The sequence below is a fragment of the Sorex fumeus genome, unplaced genomic scaffold, assembly GCF_029834395.1.
Source record: "Sorex fumeus unplaced genomic scaffold, SorFum_2.1 ptg000003l, whole genome shotgun sequence".
In the NCBI taxonomy this organism is placed as follows: Eukaryota; Metazoa; Chordata; class Mammalia; order Eulipotyphla; family Soricidae; genus Sorex; species Sorex fumeus.
Window position 1 is genome coordinate 51,844,484 of NW_026606060.1, and position 25,543 is coordinate 51,870,026.

General features: G+C 43.6%; 1 protein-coding gene across 4 annotated transcripts in view; it reads right to left on the minus strand.

Moving 5' to 3' along the window:
- The window catches only part of SLC41A2 (solute carrier family 41 member 2), a 140,090-nt gene that overhangs the window by 12,592 nt on the left and 101,955 nt on the right, over positions 1-25,543 (minus strand). For all 4 annotated transcript variants that reach the window (XM_056117241.1, XM_056117249.1, XM_056117226.1 and 1 more), the window contains exons 9-10: positions 18,445-18,576; positions 16,815-16,963 (exon numbers count right to left, since the gene is read on the minus strand). In XM_056117241.1, coding sequence (XP_055973216.1) covers positions 16,815-16,963; positions 18,445-18,576 — 281 coding nt within the window. The remainder of the gene's footprint in view (positions 1-16,814; positions 16,964-18,444; positions 18,577-25,543) is intronic.

Sequence of the window (25,543 nt, forward strand, 5' to 3'; positions counted from 1 at the left end):
TAACCATTACAATCACTGTATCACTGTCATCCCGTTGTTCGTTGATTTATTTGAGCAGGCACCAGTAACGTCTCTACTTGCCCCAGCCCTGAGATTTTAGCAGCCTCTCCTTACTTGTCTTTCCCAATGATTGGAGGCTCTTTCAGGGTCAGGGAAACGAAATCTGTTATAGTTACAGGTTTTGGCATATCGAATATGCCACAGGGAGCTTGCCAGGCTCTGCCTGTGCCAGCAGGATACTTTTGGTAGCTTGTTGGGCTTTCCGAGAGGTATATATATATTATATATAACAATACAACCATTACAATACAAATGAATACTAATACTGGGCAAAAGAAAGCCAAATACATATTCAATATGAGTCTATTTTTATAAATTTCAGAGCCATGCCAAGCTAAAGAACATTATGTACGTATCCAAATATACACAGCAAAATTGTAAGAAAACACTTTTTAGCCACACCGCGTGGATCAATTTGCTTTGTGGAGGAGGAACATGGTGGAAAACATTATTGCTGGTGAATTATAATTCTTACACTGAATGGCAAGCATATGGTTGTTCACTGTATCTTCTTTCTACCTTGTGAATGTGATCCTTGTTTATAGATTCACTATTTAATAAAATTAAATTTTTTATTTTTTAAAAAAATTTTTAAATTTTTAAAAAATTTTTTTCCTAGAACGAACAGATGCCATTGGGCTACACTAGCACGCAACAGGGATGAATGGAGACGTTACTGGCACCCGCTTGAGTAAATCAATGAATAACGGGGGATCAAGTGACCAAGTGAAAAAATTTTTAGAGTTAAAAATAATTAAGGGAGGCATTTGGAAGCAGTTAAGGTCACTTTGCACTGAGATGAAAGCTGTCACATTAAATAAAATGTCAGCTGATAGTTAAAAAAAATTTTAGTGTAATAATTTATTAAACACTTGTTTTGTCATGGTGATTATGATGAAGTTCACAAATTTTCTGAAGTCAAGGCTTAGCTCCGTGCAATCAGTTAAAATTTTTAATTATAAATTTTGGTTATATTGATCATTCCCCCACCTTTTTTTCCTGATCACACCCAGGAGTTCTCAGGTCTTACTCCAGGCTCTATTCTCAGGGATCACTCCAGGTAGGCTTGAGGGACCATCTGGGTATCAGAGGTCAAACCCAGGTCAGCCACATGCCAAGCAAGTGCCCTACTTGCTGCACTCTCTCTCCGACCCCTGATCATTTCCTTTATGTGACCATGCCATTCTCTTCCAATAATGCAAAGAACCTATGACAGCTAATGTCACTTAACACAAGGAAACAACAACCTGAAACATCAAGAGAAAAGTCAAACAAGTCAGAAGTCCCTAACTTCTAGCAAGATAAAGGAAACAATAAGGAAAATGGGATAAGGTAATAGCTGTAAGCAACTGACATGTACTGATTGTTCTAGTATACATTAAGAAGATTAGTTTAAAACGGATCAATTTTCTTTGTGTGCAGCAGGAAGCCGGGAAGGTGAAAGAAAGATGGGAAGAATTCAGAGCGCATTCCCTGGTCCCCTTAGGAGACCCCTTACCTCTGCTGAGAGCCCTTTGGAGCGGGAGGCCTTTCTGAAGGTCACCCAGCAAACATTTCAATGGAGAAAAGGATATTACTTCACGAAGTGTTGTCTCTCCAATATAAATCTAACTTCAGAAATCACATAATAAGTATTTTGAAGACAGCACTCAAGTTACTGGTGGTGGGGTCTTTGAGTATGGGAATTATAGCCAACCTGACGACGATGAATAATTGGTGAATTGTGACAAGAAAAACACAAAACTTAAGAAATTCAAAAGATCCTTATGAAACAAGGACATTTCCTGACATGAGCTTGCGAGAGAAACCTGTTTCTTCATTTCACAAGGTGACATATGGTCTCAGAAAACAGACTCAGAAAACTATTACTTTGACTCTACAAGAATCGAGTGGGAGATATTGTTAGAAATGGAACTACCGAAAAAGAAAAAAAAAATGAAACGATCTGAAATACATTTGACTGCAGGTAAATTGAAGAAAATAACTCTCATAAAAAAAGACATCTCACTGCGGGGTAGAGAGTGGAGGAGGTAGGGATGTGGAGGTTAACTGGGGATATTGGTGGTGGACAACGTAGATTGGTGAAGGGACGGGGGTTGGAACACTGTATGACTGAAACCCAATCATGAATAACTTTGTAACTGCGTATCTCACAGTGATTTCAATTTATGAATTTTTTTTTTAAAGACAACTGATTGACAGAGAGGGGAGAAGGAAGGGATAAAGAAATAACTGAGTAATTTGAACCCTAGGAAATGGATTTTTAAAAAATAAGGAAGGGTCTAAAGTCATTGGTTAGGGACTGAATATACAGAAAAGCAGCAAACAGTGCTGGAAATTCAAAAGCAAGGAGCATCGTTATCTAACATCTCAGGAAAAGCAACAATGAGAAGTGACACATGTAAAAGCTCACCAAATAATCAAGCTGGACTTGCATAAGATTTGAGAGGCAGTCCCCCATCGGATTCATTAGTGTAATTACTAGTGTTGAAATCCTACCATGATGACTTAAAAATCTATATTGAGATCAAAGAAAGGGTGATGCTTTGGTGGAAATTATGGAATATCCACCAAATTATACATGGACTATGACCTACCTAGAGTTTACAATTACAATGAATAGTGAGAGGGGCCGCAGAGACAGTACAGCAGTAGGGTGTCTGCCTTGATTGCAGACAACCGGGTTTCAATCTCCTGCACTGCATGTGGTCCCCCAAGCCAGCCAGGAGTGATCCCAGAGTGCAAAGCCAGGAGTAAATCCTGAGCACTGCTAGGTGTACCCCTCAAAAAAATTTATGTATATCTATCTCACTGAAAACCATCCGACTGTCTAACGATAGATGGCTGGACAAAAAAGTTATGGTATATATACAGAATGGAATACTATGCTGTCGTAAAAAAAGGATGAATCCTTGCAGTCTGTTGCCACATAGATATAACTGGGTGCGAACTAAGCCAGAGGGAGAAGAACAAATGACAGATGATCTCATGCCGTGATAGACAGAGAGAGAAAACAAGGCAACAGACAGTATCTAATGCGGACAAAACGTGTGGCCTCTGAAAGCAAAAGTGAGATTTCCATGCAGCATGGGGAAAGGTTTGAGGGAAGGTGGCTCGGAGGTGACACAGATCCGGTGGAGGCGGGTCCTGGACACTGTGGTGGTGGCGAGAGTGGACTAACTTTATTCATCAAAACTATGAAAATTAACAGTGGTGCCCTGCAGTTTTGCCTGACTGGAAGACAAAAAGTGGGATGAAGAACTTGAAATATCCTCGTATGTATGGGAAGGTCTTTAGCTGTGGCAACAGCCACCAGAATGAGAACTTTTTGTTGTTTTCCTGTCATTGTTGTGGGGGCACACTCAGTAGTGCTCAGGGGCTATTCCTGTCTCTGCACTCAGGAATTTCTCCTTGTGGTACTCAGGGATGCTGGGAATCGAACCTAGGTCAGCCACGGGCAAGACAAATACTCTATCCACCACACTATCGCTCTGGACCCCAGAACTGCTTTTGAATCCATTAAATATGCTAACAACTTGATTTGCCGAACACACTTTAGAAGCCAGCCAGTCAATGACTGTCCTTGTTTCTGAAGGAGATAATTTGGGAATGAATTCCACCCAATAAATGCTCCTGAGGCCCAACCAAACCACAAGAGCCACACCCAAGTGACTGTGTTTGTCCAGAGGACATCAGTCCTGAGCTCTGGAATTTCTGCCAGTCCTTGACGCCCACGCTTCCCTTATATGGATCCCTGGGTAAGATCGTGAGTTTGCTTGGTTGGGGGGAGACTGTCCAATCCCAGCTTAACTGCCTTACAATAATGCACAAAAAAATATGCAACCGTCTTTTCCTTCAAATACTGAATGATGACCTCATCATCCTTTGGTATTCCTTACGTGTCCCTTTTAGTACATGCAAGATATTTAGAGACTTATTGCTTTACTACGTTTCCCATCAGGTGTGGCACAAAAATAATAACGTACAGTAGCTTTGATAAACAGAACCATATGAACATGTAGCTTTAAGATTCGAAGATGAAAAAAAAAAGTCACATGACACTGAAGATTTTTGTTCTACCAAAGAGCTTTCCAAAAACTGAGTTGTAGAATCATTCAGGTTTAGGAGTGAATATTCTGGGGTGCCTGCCAGCCAGCCCAGATTTTATTCTGACAAATTTACATGAGTAAATACCTTTTATACTTTCCCAGGAAGAGCTTTCACTTAATTGTGTTGGGTGTGGCTTCGGGGTGGAGGGCATCCAAGCTCCTCTGAGTAGGTGTGGAGTCTTGGCCAGAGCCGGAGCGCAGGCAGGGATGCCCAGCCCGGAGCCTTAGAGAGAGAGAGAGATTCCACTGCTCTACCCCGGGACTCTCCTCCTCCCCAGGCCTGGCCAAGTCTGGCCAAGTGGCCTTCTCCCCACCTTGCTGCAAAGGAACAGAACTCTGTCTCCCGAGGAAGCCGGGTATTCCTTTACCTTCTTCAGTGCATTCCTGACCTCGAGCCAAGCCCACTGAGCCGGAGAATCCACGAGAAACACAGACCGAGGAGCAGGTTTCAATTTCCAGACCTTATTCCCCCAGCTCTGATAGGTGTCATCAGCCCGTGTCGCCAAAACACAATCACGAGGCCAGAAAGGCACCTCGTGAACTCAGCTGTGACAACCTCCTGCTTTGAAAGCAGCCGCATGAATCGACTCCTGGGGGCTGTGGAGATCTACCCGACCCCCAGGGCAGAGTGCGAGGGAGAGCGTTAACTCTCCGGGAGTCTCCTAGGTCCCTCACTGGGCAAGAGAAGGGGCCAATTTATTCTTGCAAAGCACTGTGGTGAGGGCTGGAGACAGACTCCGATCTAGTTGTGAGGACTGAGGGAAACTGAACCCTTTAAAAAAAAAAATTGAATCACTGTGAGATACACAGTTAAAAGTTGCTTAGTTGCTTGTGACTGGGTTCAGTCAGACAATGTTCCAATATCCATCCCTTTACAAGTGTACATTTTTCACCACCAATGTCCCTAGTTTCCCTCCTGCAACCCCTCCCTCTTTTCTCTCTCTCTCTCTTTCTTTCTCTCTCTCTCTCTCTCTCTCTCTCACTCCTTCTGGCCATTATGGTTTGCAATACAGGTACCAAAAGGTTCTTGTGTATATCCCTTTACCAAACCTTTCAGCAGTCAGGTCTTGTCTAGAGTGATCATTTCTAATTATCACTGTCATAGTGGTCCCTTCTCTTATCCTAACCACTTCAACCTTCGACCCCTTGTGGCAAGTTTCCAACCGTGGCCCAGTCCTCCTGGCCTATGTTTCTAGTGTCCTTCGGTTTAGTCTCATACTATGTTTTTTGCATGCCCCAAATGGGTCCAATCATTCTAGGTCTGTCCCTGAGAGAAGCTGAACTTTGCTGACACAAGGACAACTGCCTCATGGGTGCGTGGGGACTGATGATATCACCTGCCTGGCTGTGGGCCTCCATGAGCACAGCCCCCAGCTCCTAATTAATGCCCCCCAAATGTTGGCCATCGTACTTTTGAAATTGATAGGCTTGGATCATCAAACCCCGAGAAGGAGACTGTCAGAGGTGGGAAACACTCAGAAGGAACAATGTGTGGGAGAGCGAGGTAAACCAGCTTCCAGATGACCCCTAATATACCAGAGTACTCTTATCCCCGATGCTGAGATCACTGAACTCATCACTATGACACATAACATCTAGGCACAAAGAGGTGAGCATGGTTTTCTAGGTTAAAAAAAAAAAGCCTCACAGAGAGCCGCTGGGAACCTGAAGGAGACTGTCTTAGGCCAAACCAATCTAATGTTTAGCACTGAACTTAAAAACAGACCTAGTCGGGCCGGAGCGATAGTCGAGCACGGAGGGCATTTGCTTTGCACATGGCGACCCGGGTTCAATCCCCGGCATTCCATATGGTCCCCAGGGCACTGCCAGGAGTGATTCCTGAGTGCAGAGCCAGGAGTAACCCCTAAACATCACAGGGTGTGATCCAGAAAAACAAAACAAAACAAAACAAAAAAACAAACAAACAAAAAAAACAGACCAAGTCAAGGACCTAGAGGAGAGGCAGCCCAGGAGGGTGTCATGAGTTGTCCCACAAGTGTCCCACACGTCCTGGAGGTGATCCCGATGGCTCTGTTAGTTGTTTGCGCTTGGCAATGTTGCACCCAGTGCTACGAATGATTTTGAACACACTGCAGACAGGAATGAGGAAGCACGTGACAAAACGATGTGATCTCCCCACCGTGATCATGACACCAAAGTCAACTAAAAAGATGTGTGAGCTCCATGGCCAGGGAGCTCCATGGCCAGGATGTGTGGACCCCTGGGTATGTGTGAGCACAGCACCCAGCCCTGGGGAGCACCACAGCCAGAATCCAGGAGCCTCAAGCACGACTATGACCCCGGCAAGCACGTGCGCAAGCAGTCGAGGAAAGAGGGTCACCGCAGTGCGCCGTGTGGCCACGCGTGTGGGAGCTAAGCCTGCTGCGTGGTTCCCGGGAGCACCAGGCGTGGGTGAGACCCCCAAGTCCTCAGAGCAACCAGGTAGGAAAGGAGGAGGAGAGGTGGAATAAAAATTAGTGAAAAACAGCAACGTATTACAAAGTTGACCTATACAAAAATTACTTACTTGGATGGGGAATACATTTTTCTTTTTTTAGGAAAAGTTACTTTACTGTATTTGGCTTTTGGGCTACACCCAGCAATGCTCAGGGCTTACTCTTGGCACTGCCAGGAACTACTCCTGGCAGTGCTCAGGGAAACCATATGGGATGCTGAGGATCGAACCTGGGTCAGCCATGTGCAAGGCAAACACCCAACCCACAGGACTTTCATCTCTCCAGTCTAAGCACGAGTCCTGACTAACATATGGCAGACCCCAGCAACATGTTGGGGGTGTTCCCGTGACCCCAGCACCATCATGGCCGAGCAGCACTGTACCACAGGACTGAGCATTGGACCACACAACCTGGTCGGCTGAATAGCACTAGGAATGGCCCCTGCAGCCCATGAGCACTGTTTGGGATTATTAAAAAAAAAAAAAGCAAAAACAAAATAAATAAAATGAGGCCAGAGATGTTATGAAACTTGGCTGAGGTACACAAAACAAGTTGCAGAGAGGAACTTAAGACTCAGTCCAAGTCTGAAGGGCTCTGTGTTCCTCCTACAATGATTTGCAGATTGGCGCCTTCCCTCTTTCCCGTCCTTTGTACCCAGTGACAGTCTGATTTATGAGTATTTTCCTTCTGTGGAAACACTTATTTTTAAGTCCTCCTAATTAAAAAAAAATGACACTGAATCATGTGAATGTGACTTCAGAACTAAGATGTTGTCAATGGTGTTGTAAGGAAGTGTCACGACTCTATTTATGCGCTGAGCATGTTCGACTTGATGATAAAAGGGAGAGATTTGCTCTCAGTCTGCTTGTGTTGTGGTCGTATTCACATCACAAACGTGTGATTCAAACTACCAGGCGCTATCCTTTATAAAACAGAAATGCTTCTTCTGAAATGCATAAATCAATATCCTGCTTCTAAACTGTATTATGAAGAATATGTTCTTTGGGGAGGCCAGAGCAGTAGTACAGTGGGTAGGGCATTTGCTTTGCATGCATCCAACCCAGGCTCGATTCCTGGCACTCCATCTGGTCCCTCAGCACTGCCAGGTCTGAGCCCCAAGCACAGAGCCAGAAGTAAGCTCTGAGCACTGCTAGGTGTGGCTCCCATACCAAAAATAATATTTTTCTTTTTCTTTTTTTCTCTTTTCCTGTGAGCTGGGGGTTTGCTGAGAATAGTATTTCTTTCTTCTTCTTTTTTATTTTTTTTGCTTCTTGGGTGCCACCCAGTGATGCACAGGGGTTACTCCTGGTTCATGCACTCAGGAATTACTCCTGGCGGTGCTTGGGGGACCATATGGGATGCTGGGAATTGAGCCCGGGTCAGGCCGCATGCAAGGCAAACGCCCTACCTGCTGTGCTATCACTCCAGCCCCAAGAGAACAGTATTTCTTGAGAACATGGATCTGTTGGGGAGTAGTACAAAATGGTGCTATCTGTACATAAGTATAACATTTAAAGCAAATACAAGGATGGAGAGTAGATCAAAGACTGGAGCAGACAGGGGAATGCTGGAGGGAGGCAGGTGAGGCCAGAACCAGCCCAAACAGAGCCCCAGCAGCTAAAAACCTCCACACTCCATATTCGCCACCATGCTCAATGCCAGACTCCACTCCTCACATGAGGGTCCTCCAGAAATTGATGGGTTGAAAAACTCAGATAGGGTGGGGGTTGTGACTGAAATCTCCAGGCTCTCATGGAGTCGGGGATGAGCTACCTCTCTCCATCTCCCAGTTCTTCTGAAAGCCCTGGCAGTCAAACCCGTGAACTGCCCCCAGCGCCAAATAAATTCATTAACTGGCCATGATCTAGAGACTCGAAAGAGATCAACCAATTGCAGAGCGGCTTCTGGGCCCCGCGCCAAGCTGTGTCATCTGGGACACCCAAAGTCACCATCCAGTTAAAACTTTAACTTCCTACTATATCACCCCATTCAAAATTTTTTTAATTCCTGGGGTGCATGGCCACTTGATATCACTTATAAACCAGTAGCACATCACAGTGGATGGGATGTAAACCAACCAACCTCAATTAACAAGATATCAACACAGAAGGCTTAACCTGTAACAACATGTTAGTAATCTCTTACACTAGGGCTTAAGGGCTCCATGCTCATGAGATACAACGATCTTCACACATTTTTTTCTGAGGAAACATGCTTTGACCATTTTTAGCCAATTATTTATAACAATAAATGTAAAATGAATTATTCAGGGCCTGCAGTAGGGGCAGGCTTGAGGAGTAGTTGGGAAAATTGGAAATGATGGTGGTTAGAAGGTGCATTGGTGGTGGGATTGGTGTTGGAATACCGACTGCAACAAATCATCTTAAAGAACTTTATTAAAAAATAAAAATTAAATTAAAAAAAGACTGGAGCATATGCCTTATAAGCATGGGTCCCAAGTTCGATCTCTGGTACACCATAACCTCTCTCCCCACCACAACCAAGTACCACCATGTACAGCTCTGGTAACTCTCGAGCACTGCTAGGCCTGGGAAACAGGGCATCACAGTCAGGTCAGTTCTTGCTGGGCTTGCCTCCCACCCCCGAGTACTACTAGACAGGCACCCCAAATAAATAAAAATGAATTCCTCCGCCCCTCTCGGAGAGCCTGGCAAGCTACCAAGAGTATCTCGCCTGCACAGCAAAGCCTGGCAAGCTACCCATGATGTATTCGATATGCCAAACACAGTAACAAGTGTCAAAATGGAGACATTACTGGGCCCACTTGAGCAAATCGATGAACAATGGGAGAACAGTGACAGTGACGATATTATCTACTGAAAGTTTATAAATAAGGAGTTTGTAATTAAGGAGACGCCTACCTTTACATTTTATTAACATATATTTTGCATTTGTTAAGAGCAGTTTAATATTTGCTTTTGTTTTTTGAGCCATGCCTGGCTGTATTCAGGAAGTACTCCTGGCTCAGTGCTCAGGGATCACCCCTGGTAGTGCTCAGGGGACTGTACGGTAGCCTGGGATTAAACCCAGATCAGCTGCATGCAAGACAGGTGTCTTAATCTCTGTACTACCTCTCCACCCCAGAGCAATGACACATTTATTGATATTAATTCAAGTTTCTCATCAGTTGTAAAACATATTCTCATCCTTCCCTCAAAACAGAATGTGTTTTAGGAATGAAAATGGATGTGCATCAGCGAGAGTGTACAAGCATCACATGTATGAGGTCCTAGGTTCAATCCTTGGTCCTGAAAGCATAAGTAAATCCACAAGGAAACAATGGAAAGACTGAATCAACTCCAGGCAGAGGCCAAAGTCTGCTGTGAAGTTACAGAGGACTAGGACTGTGCCCCTAAGTCACGGGACATCTCTAGCCATCTCTAGCATTTAAACTTGACCTCCACAACCAAGACAGACTCCAAGAAGCAGAGGCAGTGGCTTCTCTTTCTCTTGGATAGTCACTGGCACAATACCAGGTAGGGGGCTGGAGCAATAGCACAGTGGGTAGGGCATTTGCCTTACAAGCGGTCGACCCGGGTTTGATTCCCAGCATCCCATATGGTCCCCTGAGCACTGCCAGGTGTAATTTCTGAGCGCGGAGCCAGGAGTAACCCCTGTGCATTGCTGGGTAAGACCCAAAAAGCAAAAAAGAAAAAAAACAAAAATAAACAAACAAACAAACAAACAAAAAAACAATACCTGGTAGATCACACAGGCCGCAGATCTGAGTGGATCTGATGGCATTCTGGCACTCACCACGCCCGAACTATCTGTGCTCTGAAGCTGCAGTCATTCCCTGATTTAAAGGAAGCATTTTTGTTTCTCCCATGTGAGAAGACTGAGTCAGGAGGGAAAGTTTTCTATCGGCAAACTTCCACCATGAAACCCCAATGGGAACGGAGGCTGCTAGAGTTAGTTTCACAGGCTTCTTAAGAACCTAATGTTCCATACGAAGCAATCCATGCCTCAAGGAGGAAATTCAGCATTTTATTTAGAAATAGTTCTGATTCACTGTTTACCAAGTAGAGTACAAAACACTTGTTGGAATTCATTAGGCATAAAGGGTTTGCAAAGTCTTTTTCTTTCCTTCCTCACTGAGATTTTTTTTTTTTAATAGCAGGAAAAAAAGCTGAGATTCCTTGTGTACTTATCCATTTTGCTCCTTGTTTTTCCCATTTTTTGGGGGGGGAGTCATACCCGGCGATGCACAGGGGTTACTCCTGGCTCTGCACTCAGGAACTACCCCTGGCAGTGCTCAGGGGACCATATGGGACGCTGGGAATCAAACCCGGGTCGGCCGCATGCAAGGCAAACACCCTACCCGCTGTGCTATTGCTCCAGCCCCTCTTTTTAGCTCCTCTTAGGATATATCATCTATATTTTTCTGTCTTTTGCACAGAGAGACAGCATCGTTAGAATTGCTGATATAGAAGGAAGATTTTAAATTAAATAGGAAAGAGGAGCATGATGTACGTCTGTTTTTTCTCTGCGTGAAAGACTGCCTGTTTGCATGTTTGATTCATAGCCGCTACCTGTGTACCTTCTTAGGTTTATTATGCCGCCCAGGTGCATGAACTTTGGGGCCAGAATGTGGCTCAAAAAGGGAACATTAAAAAAAAAAAAGATACACTAGCTTTGAAAAGACGGTAAGGAATAAGACATCAAATGAAGTAAGCGATAGAAAACCCCGAAGAAAGCATCAAATTCCCTTCCTAGTCTACATCTTTGAATAAAGGCCGACAAGGTTCATCACAGCCTGACAGTCTCTTGAATGCTTTTTTGATGTCATAAATAACAGACACTGAATGAAGCATGTGAATTAGATCTGTAGGCAGAGGAAATCGCTGCTAATCACGACACTTAGTTCTAGAGAAGGAACCCAACTGTCGCGAAGTCTGAAGAAGAAAGTACACTGGTTCTGAGAAATGAAAGTTAGGAGTTCAAGTTAAATCTAGTACAGTTAAAGTTACATTCTACTTTTTCCTTTTTTTTTTTTTTTTGGCTACATCTGGAGACATTCAGGGGTTACTCCTGGCTCTGCACTCAGTTATCACTCCTGGTGCTGCTCAGGGGACCATATGGGATATGCCAGGGATTGAACTTGGGTCTGCTGCCTGCAAGGCAAGCACCCTACCCACTGCATATAACTTCTCCAGCCCCCAAAAGTTATGTTCTTGTTCTATTCAAACAATAGTACCCATAGCCCTATGCAAGCAGCTGCATAAATGTTAACTGAAGGCATATGAAAAAGGAAATATAGGATGGTGAGCTCTGGGTCAAACCATCCTTATTACTGAAAACAAAAAAGAAATGCAAGTGACTGATCATGTACCAGGCACAAGTGTCTCTCACATAGTACTCTGGCCTGGACATACTCCAAATAGCTGCTCATGACTGCTCACTATGCAAGAGGATGAGGAAAAGTAAAACCCCTCCTACTTACTGGTGAGTGTCCTTAATGTCACATGACACAAACTTCTAATTTCAGGACACTGATACCCAAATAGTGCAATTTGTGACACATAAATCAATTTTTTTCAATTTTTGTTTTATTTATTTATTTTGCTTTTTGGATCACACCAGCATTGCACAGGGGTTACTCCTGGCTCTGCATTGAGGACTCACCCCTGGGGGTGCTCAGGAAACCATATAGGATGCTGGGAACTGAACTCGGGTCGGCCGTGTGCAAGGCAAACGCCCTACCTGCTGTGCTATCACTCCAGCCCCACATAAATCAATTTTTAATTAAAAGAAATCCTTTAAAAAGGGGCATCATCAGAGTCTACCTAGGGCAAAATAAGATACATACACAACAAAGCTAAGTTCCAAACAGTTTCAAACTCAAGTTGACTTTTACTTTTCCCTTGAGGTAAGAAATAACTACTGGACCAAAATTAGAGAGCTAATATGCTGTAAACAAACTCTAAAGCTGACTTCTTAAATCAAAGCTTAAATATCGGAACTCCTCAATATGGAGAAATACCCAGGGCTGGAGCGATAGCACAGCGGGTAGGGCGTTCGCCTTACACGCGGCCAACATGGCCGACCCGAGTTCGATTCCTCCGCCCCTCTCGGAGAGCCCGGCAAGCTACCGAGAGTATTCGATATGCCAGACACAGTAACAACAAAGTCTCCAATGGAGACGTTACTGGGCCCGCTCGAGCAAATCGACGATCAACGGGAGGGCCTTTACCTTTACCTTACCCACACAAGTGGAGACAGACCAGTACAAATGAACCTACACTATCCTCATGAACCATCAATCCACCTCATCGACCATTAACTCATGATCTGTTTACTCTATTTTACTCTGCCTACATTCCCTCCTTTAGCTTTCCTTGGATATCAGATCATCATCTCCTAAGTATTTCAATAAAATCTTAAAATTTTGAATGAACATTAATAGCTTGTGGGGTTTGTGCTTTGTTTTCATTTCCTTAAAATACATATTACACATGCATATACATATATGTATCTATATCTATGTGTGTATGTGTGTGTGTATGTGTGTGTGTATGTGTGTGTGTGTGTGTGTGTGTGTGTGTGGTCAATCCCAGTGCATAACAGAACTGAACTACAAGTAGAAATATGCTCTAACAATGGTCTCTTTATCAACAGACCAAAAAATACTTTCTGAATTGTTCCCATGAGACTGAGAAATGTATCTTCTTTATGAAACTTATACACAGAGGGAACATCAATGACAATAACTATATCAGATGTAGCAATAAAGGCAGTCAGTAGTAAAAAAGGCATATGAAATAACTTTTTGATAGGGTATTGAAAGTAAAAACAGAAAGTTACTCCCAGGTGGTTCAGTGCTTTTTCTTCCCTCCACACTAAGACCTTGAGAATTAAGTCTGGGCTTATAAATGCTGTGACTTATAACCCATCCTTGTAGAATGAAGGTTTAAAGAATAAATGAATGAACAATTTGATAGGTGATATTTAGTAAGTATCTCAGGCACTGTGGGAGAGTTTAAAATATTAATTACATCATAAGAGTTTTGTTACTTTAATAAATTTTTGTCTTCCTTCCCCAGCATTTATGGTCTTTTCGATATTAACCCTAATCTACTTTCTAAACCTTATTTGATCTGCTCCTTTCCATTAGTTAGATGCTATGTATAACTTTTCTTTCAGTGATAAGCTCTGTTTTTTTATTTCTACACTTTAATACAATAGTCTCCAAAAATATGAGATATTTGTTCATATTTCACACCATGCTAATTCATTGTTTACTACAAAATAAACAGAAAATTAGTACTAGATATTTTAAACAAATAAGGTAAAATGGATAAATAGACATTTAATCACTTCCCATACACAATGCATTGTTTTACAAGTACTTTACTTTGAAAATCACTGATTTACATTAAAAAACCCCAAATTTTGTAGTTTTGTGAGAAATTAATTAGTGTAGCAAAGTAGAAGAACAGTGACACCTCTATATGAATCACCATCGAAGGCAGTCATTTCACTATCGTGACAACAAAAGCACCGTTTATCTGGACCAGAAAATGTCTTCGTATTGTCCCTTTAGTCTCACCCCAATGTAAAACCCCTGGAATGTCAAATCCAAGTGCAGTCACTTCAGAGAGTTATTAGAATGCATCTCTCTAAAGAGTTAGGATCTTGGGGCTGGAGAGATAGCACAGCCGGTAGGGCGTTTGCCTTGCACGTGGCTGACCCGGGTTCGATTCCCAGCATCCCATATGGTCCCCTGAGCACAGCCAGGAGTAACCCCTGTGCATCACCGGGTGTGACCCAAAAAACAAAAAAATAAATAAATAAATAAAAATAAAGGCAAATATTAAAAAAAAAAAGAGTTAGGATCTCGCTCTGTAGGAAACAATAATACTATAATTTAGCAAGAAGCCATGTCCAAAAGGCCAAAGCAAAGTGGGAATGGTTGGTAAAATTAAGGATGAATTTACACTAAAATGACTCAATTGAAAACATGCAATTAATAACTTTAAGAGAAAAAAAAAGAGGAAGTATGATCCTAACAGATATGATCTAGATCTCCGGTAAACAGCTGAGAGACTGGTAGTACAAATACTGACAATTTACTTAACACAATCTTGTGACAAAACTATATGGTAAAGGAGGGAGACATTAGCTTCAAAATTCTCAGCTTCAATTAGTAAAAATCCAAAAGAGATCAGCCAGAAATTGTAAGTTTAGCCATGATACTTGAAGAAATAAATTTTTAAAAAGTGGGGTGGGCAGAGCAGAATGATAAAGCAGCGGGTAGAACACTGGTCTTACATACACACAGCTGACCCGGGTTTGGTCCCCAGCACCCCATATAATCCTTCAAGTACTGCCAGGAGTGATCTTAGAGCCAGGATTAAGCCCTGAGCACAGCTAGGTGTGGCTCCAAAACAAAAAATATGTCCAACTATCTCTGAAGGATATGACTCAACATAGAATCTACCTGTAGTATTAATTTTAATTTTTTTCATATGAGTAGGTAGGGCGTTTGCCTTGCATGTGGCTGACCCAGGTTCGATTCCTCCGTCCCTCTCAGAGCCCAGCAAGCTACTGAGAGTATCCAACCCACACGGCAGAGCCTGGAAAACTCCCCGTGGTGTATTTGATATGCAAAAACAGTAACAAGAAGTCTCACAATGGGGACGTTACTGGTGCCTGCTCAAGCAAATCAATGAACAACGGAGGACAGTGCTACAGTGCTACAGTTTAATTCTCCTCTCTCCCTCTCTCCCTGTTTCCTCTCTGTCTCTCTGTCTCTCTATCTCAGAAGCATAATAGAGAAAAGATTTAGAAAGGCAGGGAAATCTCCCTGAAAGAGGAAAAAGAGAATAAGGAAAAGAAATTTATGAAAGAGTGATAGAAACCTAGTAAGATTCTAGAAAACTTATTTCTGGAATAAGATTCCAAAAGAGGGAAAAATCAAATACATTTATTCTGAAAAAAAAATGTAGAACAGAAGAACATGAATTTTTCAGGTTGAAAACAATGGCCAAACAATGTCCAACAACACAGAAAAGATACACCCAAAGTAAGGCACATTAACATGAAATATAAGAAAAGCTGAAGACCTCCAAGATCCAGACACAGCCATGCTGAGACCACTCTCCACATGTTCGGACGAGCCTCATGCATGAAGGAACTGACAGAGGAACCCTGGTGTGCAGGACCCAGGGTTGAAATCTCCAGGCCTGCTCGAATTGGGACTGGGCCTCCTCCATCCAGATCCTCCATCTTCCAGTAGCTAGACAGTTACACCCACCAACTGCTGTGTAAGCCCATCAATGGCCAAGATCTAGAGACTATAAAACCAAGCTCCAGGAAAGCGTGCAGCCATCTAGTTTTCGCTTTCAGAGGACAAGGCAGGCTACCGAGAGTATCTTGCCCGCATACATGCCTGATCGGGAACACCTGTAAAGGTGATTAGAAGCTGCCCCCAAAGCCTCCATACCTCTCAGAGTGCCCGGCAAGCTACTCAGAGTATCCCGCCCACACGGCAGAGCCTGGCAAGCTACCCGTGGCATACTCAATATGCCAAAAACAGTAACAATGATGGTCCTCATTCCCCTGACCCTGAAAGAGCCCCCAATATGCCATCGGGCTACACTAGCACGTGACACATTACTGGCACCCGCTCGAACAAATCAATGAACAATGGGGTGATAGTGATAAGAAAAAGGAGAAAGAGACAATCTTCTGGGGGACCAAAGGTGTATATTCATGAACTCAGTATTGCATATGCCACTCAGTTGTTCACAGTGTTCAAGTTGAAGGCAAATAAATGATGCCTTCCAAATTCCGAAAGAAAAATCATTCTATATTTTTGTCAATCTCCTCATACAAAGTATCATGCAAAGGCTCAAAAAATTTACCCCCGGGAATTCTTCCCCAGGGATCAATGAGAAGACATCTTCTTTTATATTTAAAAGAACAATTTTTTAAAAGAGACACAAAAATCATGAAATCAGGAAATCTAAAATTTCTAATGCTCATGCTCATATTAAAAGTGGTGCTAAACTTAATGCTTTCAAGAAGATGAAATTAATAGGAAGGAATTTCATTGATTTTTTTTTAAATGTCAAAATATTTTCACGAGTCTTCAGATTTTATTTTTATAAGTTAGTTATACTTTTACAAGTCTGGGCATAAAAGAGGGAAAGGTTTTAACTCTTACCTGTAATACCGCGGCAAATAAGTATACTACTATGAAGATTACAGTTAAAGACGTGTGACCGCTTTTCATCAAATGAATAGTGTAGAGGAAAATTAAATGTCCAGGAATTACTAAAAGCAGCAAAACTTGAGCAGACTTATTATTTACTCCTGAAATAGAAAATATAAAAGTTGCTGAAAAATCATATTTTGGTAAATGATCAGCACAATTATTAAAAATTTGAAGAGCACTTTCAAGCTTTTATAATGCACAGCATCACATAAAATCCAATTGCTAAAAATAAAGTTCAACTATTTACAATTCGCTTAACAGAAACTTGTGACACAACTATATGGTAAAGAAGGGAGACATTAGCTTCAAAATTCTGACATTCTCACTATATATATGTTAATTAAATAAAAGGGAGTTAAAAAGACTTATTAAGAAGGATATTGGGGGCTGGAGTGATAGCACAGCGGGTAGGGCGTTTGCCTTGCATGCGGCCCGACCCGGGTTCGATTCCCAGCATCCCATATGGTTCCCCAAGCACGGCCAGGAGTAATTCCTGAGTGCATGAACCAGGAGTAACCCCTGCGCATCGTTGGGTGTGACCCCAAAAACAAAAAATTAAAAAAAAAGAAGAATACTGATCAAACTTTAATAGTTATCATAAGAAAAAGGGAGATTAGTGAAAAATACTTAATACTTAAAGTAATACGAAATACTTAAAGCATGTAAAAGGTTTTTCTTTGACTTTCCCTTCAGAGTTCTTTCACTGACATTACCATGTAGGGCATTTCTGACCCTTATTCAAAGGATCAAAACTTACATTAACTTTGATCAGAATGAAAAATGAGAAGAACTGTAAGAAAAGAAAAACGACACCAAACTGGAGCAATTGCAAGACCAAGACAAATGTGTGGTCTTGGCCCAGGGAAAGAGTTCAGCAGGCTGAAGCTCAAACTGCATGAAGGTACCCAGGCTTGAATCCTGGACCACTTGGTCCCATATGTTCTAAGTTGGGAGTAACCCCTGGGTACAGCTGCCAGTTATCATCCCCACCCCAAATGTGGTTCCAAGGGGCTGTTGTATGTGGTGGTAGAGCACATGCTTCATATATATGAGATCCTGGGTTCAATCCCTGCCACCACACACACACACACACACACACACACACACACACACACCATGGGTTAAAATTGTGGGTTTAGTGTCTTGGCAATCACCCACCCGGGTAACTTAAGTAATGTGCTGTTCCGTAACTATCCCCTCTCACTCTGTTTGGAACCAAATGCCTCAAACGAGAATCAAAGGTTAAGGATTAAAATAGAAAAGACCGTTCCCCTGCTTCCACAGGACCCAGCAAGGCTTCTTGCAAGCCCGGGTTCCTCTTTCCTCAAACAACAGATCCCAGGGTGAAGGGAGAAAGAAAAACGACACCAGCCTGGAGCAACTGCAAGACCAAGACAAATGCTCCCTTGTCCACTGAAATTAATGAACAAAATCTATCCTATAGGAAGATCGGGAAAGCGCTCAGAAATAAGAGTTGGGCAACACTCGCGAAATATGGATTCAACAAAGAGTGCCTGTCTATAACCTCAGAAGAGTATGATCTTAAAACAAATGACGCACAAATCTACATAAAACATACCTGGGCCGAAAAATGTTCTAAACGGGTAGGAACAACCTTTGGGTTCATCAGGCAACTCTCCTGGAATGCTGTGCAAGTGGAGGTAGGTAGAAATCCTGCTAGCTTGAATGGCCACCAAATTACCACCAATACCTGAAACGGGAGGGAAGGCCAACATAATTAGCCTCAGATTTTTTTTTTTAATTTTTATTAGTGAAACACCATGAGGCACAGTTGTAGACTTACACATTTTTGTGCTTGGGTTTCAATTATACAATGATCAAATACCCATCCCTCCACCGGTGCCCATTTTCCACCACCATGGATCCCAGTATCCCTCCCACCCCCATCCCCCCCATCCCACCCTGCCTCTGTAGCAGGGCGATCCCTTTTGTTCTCTCTTTCCTTTTGGGTGTTGTGGTCTGCAAAAGAGGCATTGAGTGGCAAACATGTTCAGTCCATAGTCTACTTTCAACATGCATCTCCCATCCTGGGAGGATCCTCCCAACACCCTTTATTTGGTGCTCCCTTCTCTATCTGAGCTGCCCTTTCCCCTAGCATGCCCTAGCCTCAGATTTTTAAACAACTTACATACATTCAACCAACAGCAAGCCTCTTTTCCAACACATCCCTGGCCAGTAAAACAACTTCTCTAGAAAGGCTGACTGATTTAGTGTTGAGGCAGATCATCCAAAGTCATAAAATCATTGTTGTGAAAGACTCATTATTTTTTTTAAATCTGACTCACTGTCTGGTCTGAAAGCAGACCTAAGCAAGCGATTTTTTTTTAAATTAGTATCAGAGCCAAGATACAGACCTACATAGAAATATATCCGGCTTGTAGGGAGTCTACAAGAGGAATTTTACTCAGGCTAAAGATGCACAGTGAATGGATGTTAAGGAGGTCGCCCAATATAAAACACAACCGATAAATCTAAAAGGAAAATGAACAAATCTGCATTTATACTTGGGAGATTGTCCCTGTTCTCTCATTAAATTATAGAATACATAGATTTTTTAAACAGAAAACTATGGAGGCAGGAGTGATAGTATGGCAGGTAGGGTGTTTTCCCTGCAGGCAGCAGATCCGGGTTCGATCCCTAGTATTCCATATGTCCCCCGAGCACTGCCAGGAAGAATTCCTGAGAGGAGAGCCGGAAATAACCCCTGAGCATTGCCGGGTGTGGTCCCAGAAACAAACAAACAAAAATAGATAACTACTTACTTTTAACAATACTATCAAACAGTCTCACCTGAACAACACAGGAAAAAACTACTCAACAGAAGCAAAACACAAATTCTCCCCAGTATAGGCCACAGTATGAGCCTAAGAGAGTCTAAATAAATCTGAAAGGATATGCTCCCTGGACACATGGTAAAGATAAATATTTGTGGATTACTCAAACTATTTGGAAGACACACAGAACAGTTTTAAATAACCCAAAAGTTAAAAAAAAAAAAAATTAAAAGGAAAATATTTTGAATGAAGCAAAAAATGAAATCCTGACACACTGAAATCTGTGTCACATAAAACAGTACTTTGAAAGCATTAAATAGTCATATTAGAAAAGAAGAATGGGGGAGAAGAGACAGTCCAGGGGTGAAGGCTCTTAACTTGCACGCGGCCAACCCCAGTTCAACCCCTGGCACCACGTATGTTCCCCATGAGCCTCATGAGGAATGATGCCACAGCACAGAGCCGGGAGTAAGCCCTGAACACAGGCAGTGTGTCTCTACAACCCCCCCCCCCCACCATCATCCCCCCCCCCCAAAAAAAAAGAAGAAGGCTGCTCTCATCCACAACCTACATTCCTACTGGAAAACCGGAAAGAAGAGACTGGGGCAAGGACTCAGAGGGTTGCCATACATGCGTCACACACTGTCACCAGGCTCCTGACTGCGACCCTTGGAAGAGCTGAAGCCAACACTGCTCCAGCTCAACAAATATAGGATGTGGACCCTCAGCAACCATGTATGCAAGCAACACTACGTGGGGAGCGAACCCCAGGCAGCACCACATCCGGCGTGCAAGACCCGCAAGCAAATGTCTATGACCTGGGTCATAGTGACATCATGAAAAAAAAGGGGAGTGGGGAGTAAGGAGAGGACAAAAGGTATAAACTGGGGCCTCAAAGATAGCACAGCTGTCACTATATATCTCATGGTGATTCAATTAAAAAAAAAAGACAGTACAGTGGATAGGGAACTTGTTTTGCATGCAGCCTACCCGGGTTCCCATCCTTGGCATCCCATATGGTTCCCTGGGCACCACAAGGAATAATGCCTGAGTACAGAGCCAGGAGTCAGCCCTGGGAACTGCCAGGTGTGGTGCAAAATCAGACAAACAAATAAAAATAAGAAAACAAAAAAGAAACTACAGGTCTGAGCCATAGCTCAAAGGTCCGGGAACAAGGCTGGAATGCTTGAGACCCTGAACTCAGTCTCCAACACTTAGTGGCTCCCAAAGCACCACCAGGTGTGCCCAGGTGGCCCTCAGCAGCACCACGACACTGGGACCAAGCATGGAATCATCAGGTCCAGTTGGCTGAGCAGCACCAGGGATCAACCCTGGGGCCCCCTGAGTACTGCTTGGGAGGCTCAGAACAAAATGAGTAAGAAAACTACATTCCATAAAACAAACAAACAAGCAAACCAACCAACCAACCAACCAACCAACCAACCAACCGTAGTATGACATTAATACATACTCTAGGGCAGTAGAAAGGAGGGCCAGGAAGACTGGTCCATGATTGGAAGCTAGCCAAAAGTGGTGGGAGGGAGATGGGTAGTGAGGGAGGGCAGGTAGGACAGAGAAGGAACCATGACAACAATGATTGTTGGAAATGATCGTTTTGGACAAGCACTGAGCACGAGAAGTAGGTAAAGGGATATACATCATAACCTTTCAGTACCTGTATTGCAAACTACAATGCCCAAAAGGAAAAAGAGACAGAGACAGGGAGAGAATGAGAATGAGAGAGAGAGGGAGAGGGAGAGACAGAGGGAGAGAGAGAGAGGGAGAGGGGGAGAGAGGGGGAGAGGGAGAGAGAGGGAGAACAGTGCCTGCCAAAGAGGCAGGCTGCATATAAAAAATAATTAATTAAAAAAAAAAAAAAACAAAGAGGCAGGCTGCAAGGCAGGGCAGCAGGAAGGAAAAACTGGGGACGTTGGTGGTGAGAAATGTACACTGGTGAAGGGATGGGGTGTCCGAACACTGTATAACTGAAACCAAATCACCAACAACTTTGTAACTGTGTATCTCATGGTGACTCAGTAATATTTTTTTAATTTAAAAAATTGCATCCCAAATTATGAAAAACTCTTCAATTCACTGAGCTTAGATAGATGACCCGACCCAACCCACCCCCTTACCATCACAGCCCGTTGCCCTCCCCATCTTTCCACGGCTCTCACTGCCTTCTCACGTAGTCGACATTTACAGAGTCACGAGGCATTTCTTGCCTGTTTTCTCCCCAGCAGACGGGAAGCTCCGTGAGAGCATTTGTTTACTGATCTCCGAGAGCCAGGCCAGGGCCCGTGAGGGCGGCTCAGGACCCAACCACTGACTTCGAGACATGAGCCCACTGGGGATCAACTCTGAAAGCCTGAAAATAATGAGTCCCTTTCCCTGGCTGAGCTTTAAAGGATGGCAGCAAGGACCCCGAGCGAAGTATGAGATCATGAGAGTGGAAATTCTGAAATACGTTCCTGCAGAATGCCATGGAATCACATCTCCCAACTAAAGAGGGAGATTTTATTTATTTTTAAAATTTTAAAAAAATTTTATTTATTATTTTTTTAAATTTTATAGAATCACTGTGAGATAGTTACAAGCTTTCATGTTTGGGTTACAGTCACACAATGATCAAACACCCATCCCTCCACCAGTGCACATTCCCCACCACCAATATCCCCAGTATAACCCCCCTTTCTCACCCTCCCCCCGCCTCCATGGCAGACATGATTCCCTATAATCTCTCTCAACTTTGGGGAATTATGGTTTGCAATACAGACACTGAGAGGTCCTCATGTTTGGTCCTTTATCTACTTTCTGCACACATCTCCCATCCCAACCGATTCCTCCAGCCATCTTTTTCTTGGTGATCCCTTCTCTATTCCAGCTGCCTTCTCCCCTTTGCTCATGAGGCAGGCTTCCAGCTATGGAGCAATCTATCTGTCCCGCGCATCTACTGTCCTTAGGTGTCAGCCTCATGTTACGTTGTTTTGTACTCCACAAATGAGTGCAGCCCTTCTATGTCTGTCCAAGATAGAGATTTTAAAAGCATTAGAGAAAAAGACTGAGTGGGTGCCTGACCCTGATAGGAAGAAGCAGAGACTTTGAAGACATTCCAGAGAACTGGCATTCTTGGATGGGCTAGGACCATCACCCCCTGATGACCCAGTGAACCAGAGCAAAGACCTTCGCATCTCCCTAATGCCATCTGGACCTGGGCAAAAGGACTATCTGGCGGTTGCCAGGGGATAAGTTCTCAGCTTTAGCATTTAGGATCTGAGTTCTAGTACCAGCATCAGAAAATTCACTAGGGAGAAACACAGCCTTAGCAGGTTCCAAATCCAGGTAGTTCTCTGGCACGATGCTTAATTATTATGCTCAGAAATATAATCCTAATGATTCTGTTCAAAGACAGTATGTGACTTACACACTGCTGAACAGCCGAACATGTAGTAAAGATTTGCCACTATCTTCTAAGAAAAATCCGAACACGATGATTTCCTATTGTGGAAATAATCGTTTTATTTTTTCTTTTTAATTCACAGCGAGGGGAAAAAATAGACAGGAAAAGCATAAAATTCCCATCCCCCTGCTCCTGTCCCCATTAAACCCGGGAGACTGACTTTTTTTTTTGTATCAATGCACCTACCCCCCCAAAAAAGCAATTTAAACATAATATATTTTAAATGAAATTGTAATGGTTTCATCTTAAACTAAATGTAGCTTCAAAACTTTCTTATCACATCTCATTTAGTAAATTAAAAAAAAAACACCGAAAACAAATGCTTAAGGAAACTGACGGCAGTTCATCATATGGAACTGGAAGGGGTCTGTGAGAGTGAAACAAGTCCTGAAGGTAAGACAGGCAGGATAATCCCAACGGAAAACGAGATATAAAGAAACAAAGTGAGGGAACAAAGTTCAGTGCATTCTCAGGGGGCAGGGGAAAGGACATGATGGAGCTCGAGTCTAGGGGCCTGTGGGTCTGGGGGCTGTACCCCTAAACCAAGGTTACTGCAACAGAAATCACTTTTAGAAGATGCAGTGTAAAAAAATGATAGTACAGCTGGTAGGGTGATTTGCCTTGTATGTGGTTGACACAGCCTCAATACCAGGCGCCCCGCCTGGTCCCCTGGATTCCCCACCGGGAATAATTCCCGAGTGAAGAGCCAAGAGGAAGCCCTGGGAACTGCAGGGTGTGCCCCCAAATACAAGAAAAACAGAAAAAGGGGTGGGGGGCGGTAGAACTGTAGTTTATCATAAAAATGTTGGAGAATATGCTGCAGTTTGATGTGTGTATGTGTGTGTGTGTGTGTGTGTGTGTGTGTGTGTGTGTGTGGTGCGGTGCCAGGGACTAAACCACGGTAAGTTCTTCGTCACTGAGTTACGTTCCAATTTAATCATAAAATTGTTTTAAAAAATACCTCCCAGGGAACTCCAAAATTTTTTAAAAAAGAAAATAAATTTAATTAAAAATGTGTTTAAAGGTACTGGAGCGATACTACAAAGGTTAGGACCCTTGCCTTGCATGTGACAGACAGGGGTTCGAGCTCTGGAGTCCCGTATGCTCTCCCAGCTCTCCAGGAGAGACCCTGAGAGTCAGGAGTAAGCCCTGAGCACCACCAGGTGTGGCCCCCAAACCATAATCAAATAAGTAAATAAAAATGTGCTTAAGGTTCACCTGGGGCCTGCCCACGCAGAGCCCCCTGCAGCTGCTTGCTTCCACAATCCAAAATCTTCACCATACCCCCGGCCTGACCCTCCCATCTCAGGATGGACCTAACCAAGATATAATCTCCTGAAAATTCAGGTATGTGGGTTTTGTGACTGAAATCTCCAGGTTTACTCAGAGTTGGGATGGGCTCCCTCCCCCACTTCTCAATACTCCTGGAAGCACTGGCAGTCACCCCCATGAACCAACTTTAGCGCCACCCTGTAAGTTCTACTACCGGCCTTGCTTCAGAGACCCATAACTTGTGAAAGAGATCAAACGCCGCAGTTAATCTGAGACCCATGCATGGCTGAACAGACTGGGGTAAATCAGAGGGGTCAGGTTGGCCTGGGACCTGCCCAAGCAGAGCCCCTGGCAGCCGCTTGCTTCCACAATCCAAAATCACTGCCATACCCCTGGCCTGACTCAACTTTCGGAGGATGGATCTCACCAAGATATAGCACTGTAGTACTGTCTTCCCGTTGTTCATCGGTTTGCTCGAGCGGGCCCAGTAACGTCTCCATTGTGAGACTTTTTACTGTGTTTGGCATATTGAATACGTCACAGGTAGCTTGCCAGTCTTTGCTGTGTGGGCGAGATACTCTTGGTAGCTTGCCGGGCTCTCCGAGGGGGGCGGAGGAATCAAACTTGTGTTGGCCGGGTCAGCTGCATGCGAGGCAAATGTCCTACCCGCTGTGCTATCACTCCAGCCCACACCAAGATATAATCTGCTGAAAATATAGGTATGCGGGTTTTGTGACTGAAATCTCCAGGCTTTCTAGGGATCAGAATGGACTACCTCCCCAAATCTCCCTGTATTTCCAGAAGCCTCGGCAGTCACATCCACATCCCAAAGATGCCACCCAGTTAAAAAGCTACTCCAGCCTTACCGTCCAATAAAAATACGAAATGCGATTAGAGTCCACCCCAAAAGCCTCCATCCTCAGAGAGCCCGGCAAGCTACCGAGTGTATCCTGCCCAGATGGCAGAGACTGGCAAGCTGCCCGTGGTGTATTCGATAGGCCAAAAACAGTAACAATAATGGGCCTCATTCCCCTGACCCTGAAAGAGCCCCCAATACGCCACTGGGCTACACTAGTACACGACAGGGATGAATGCAGTCATTACTGGTGCCCGCTCGAGCCAAATTGATAATCCATGGGATGACAGGAGAC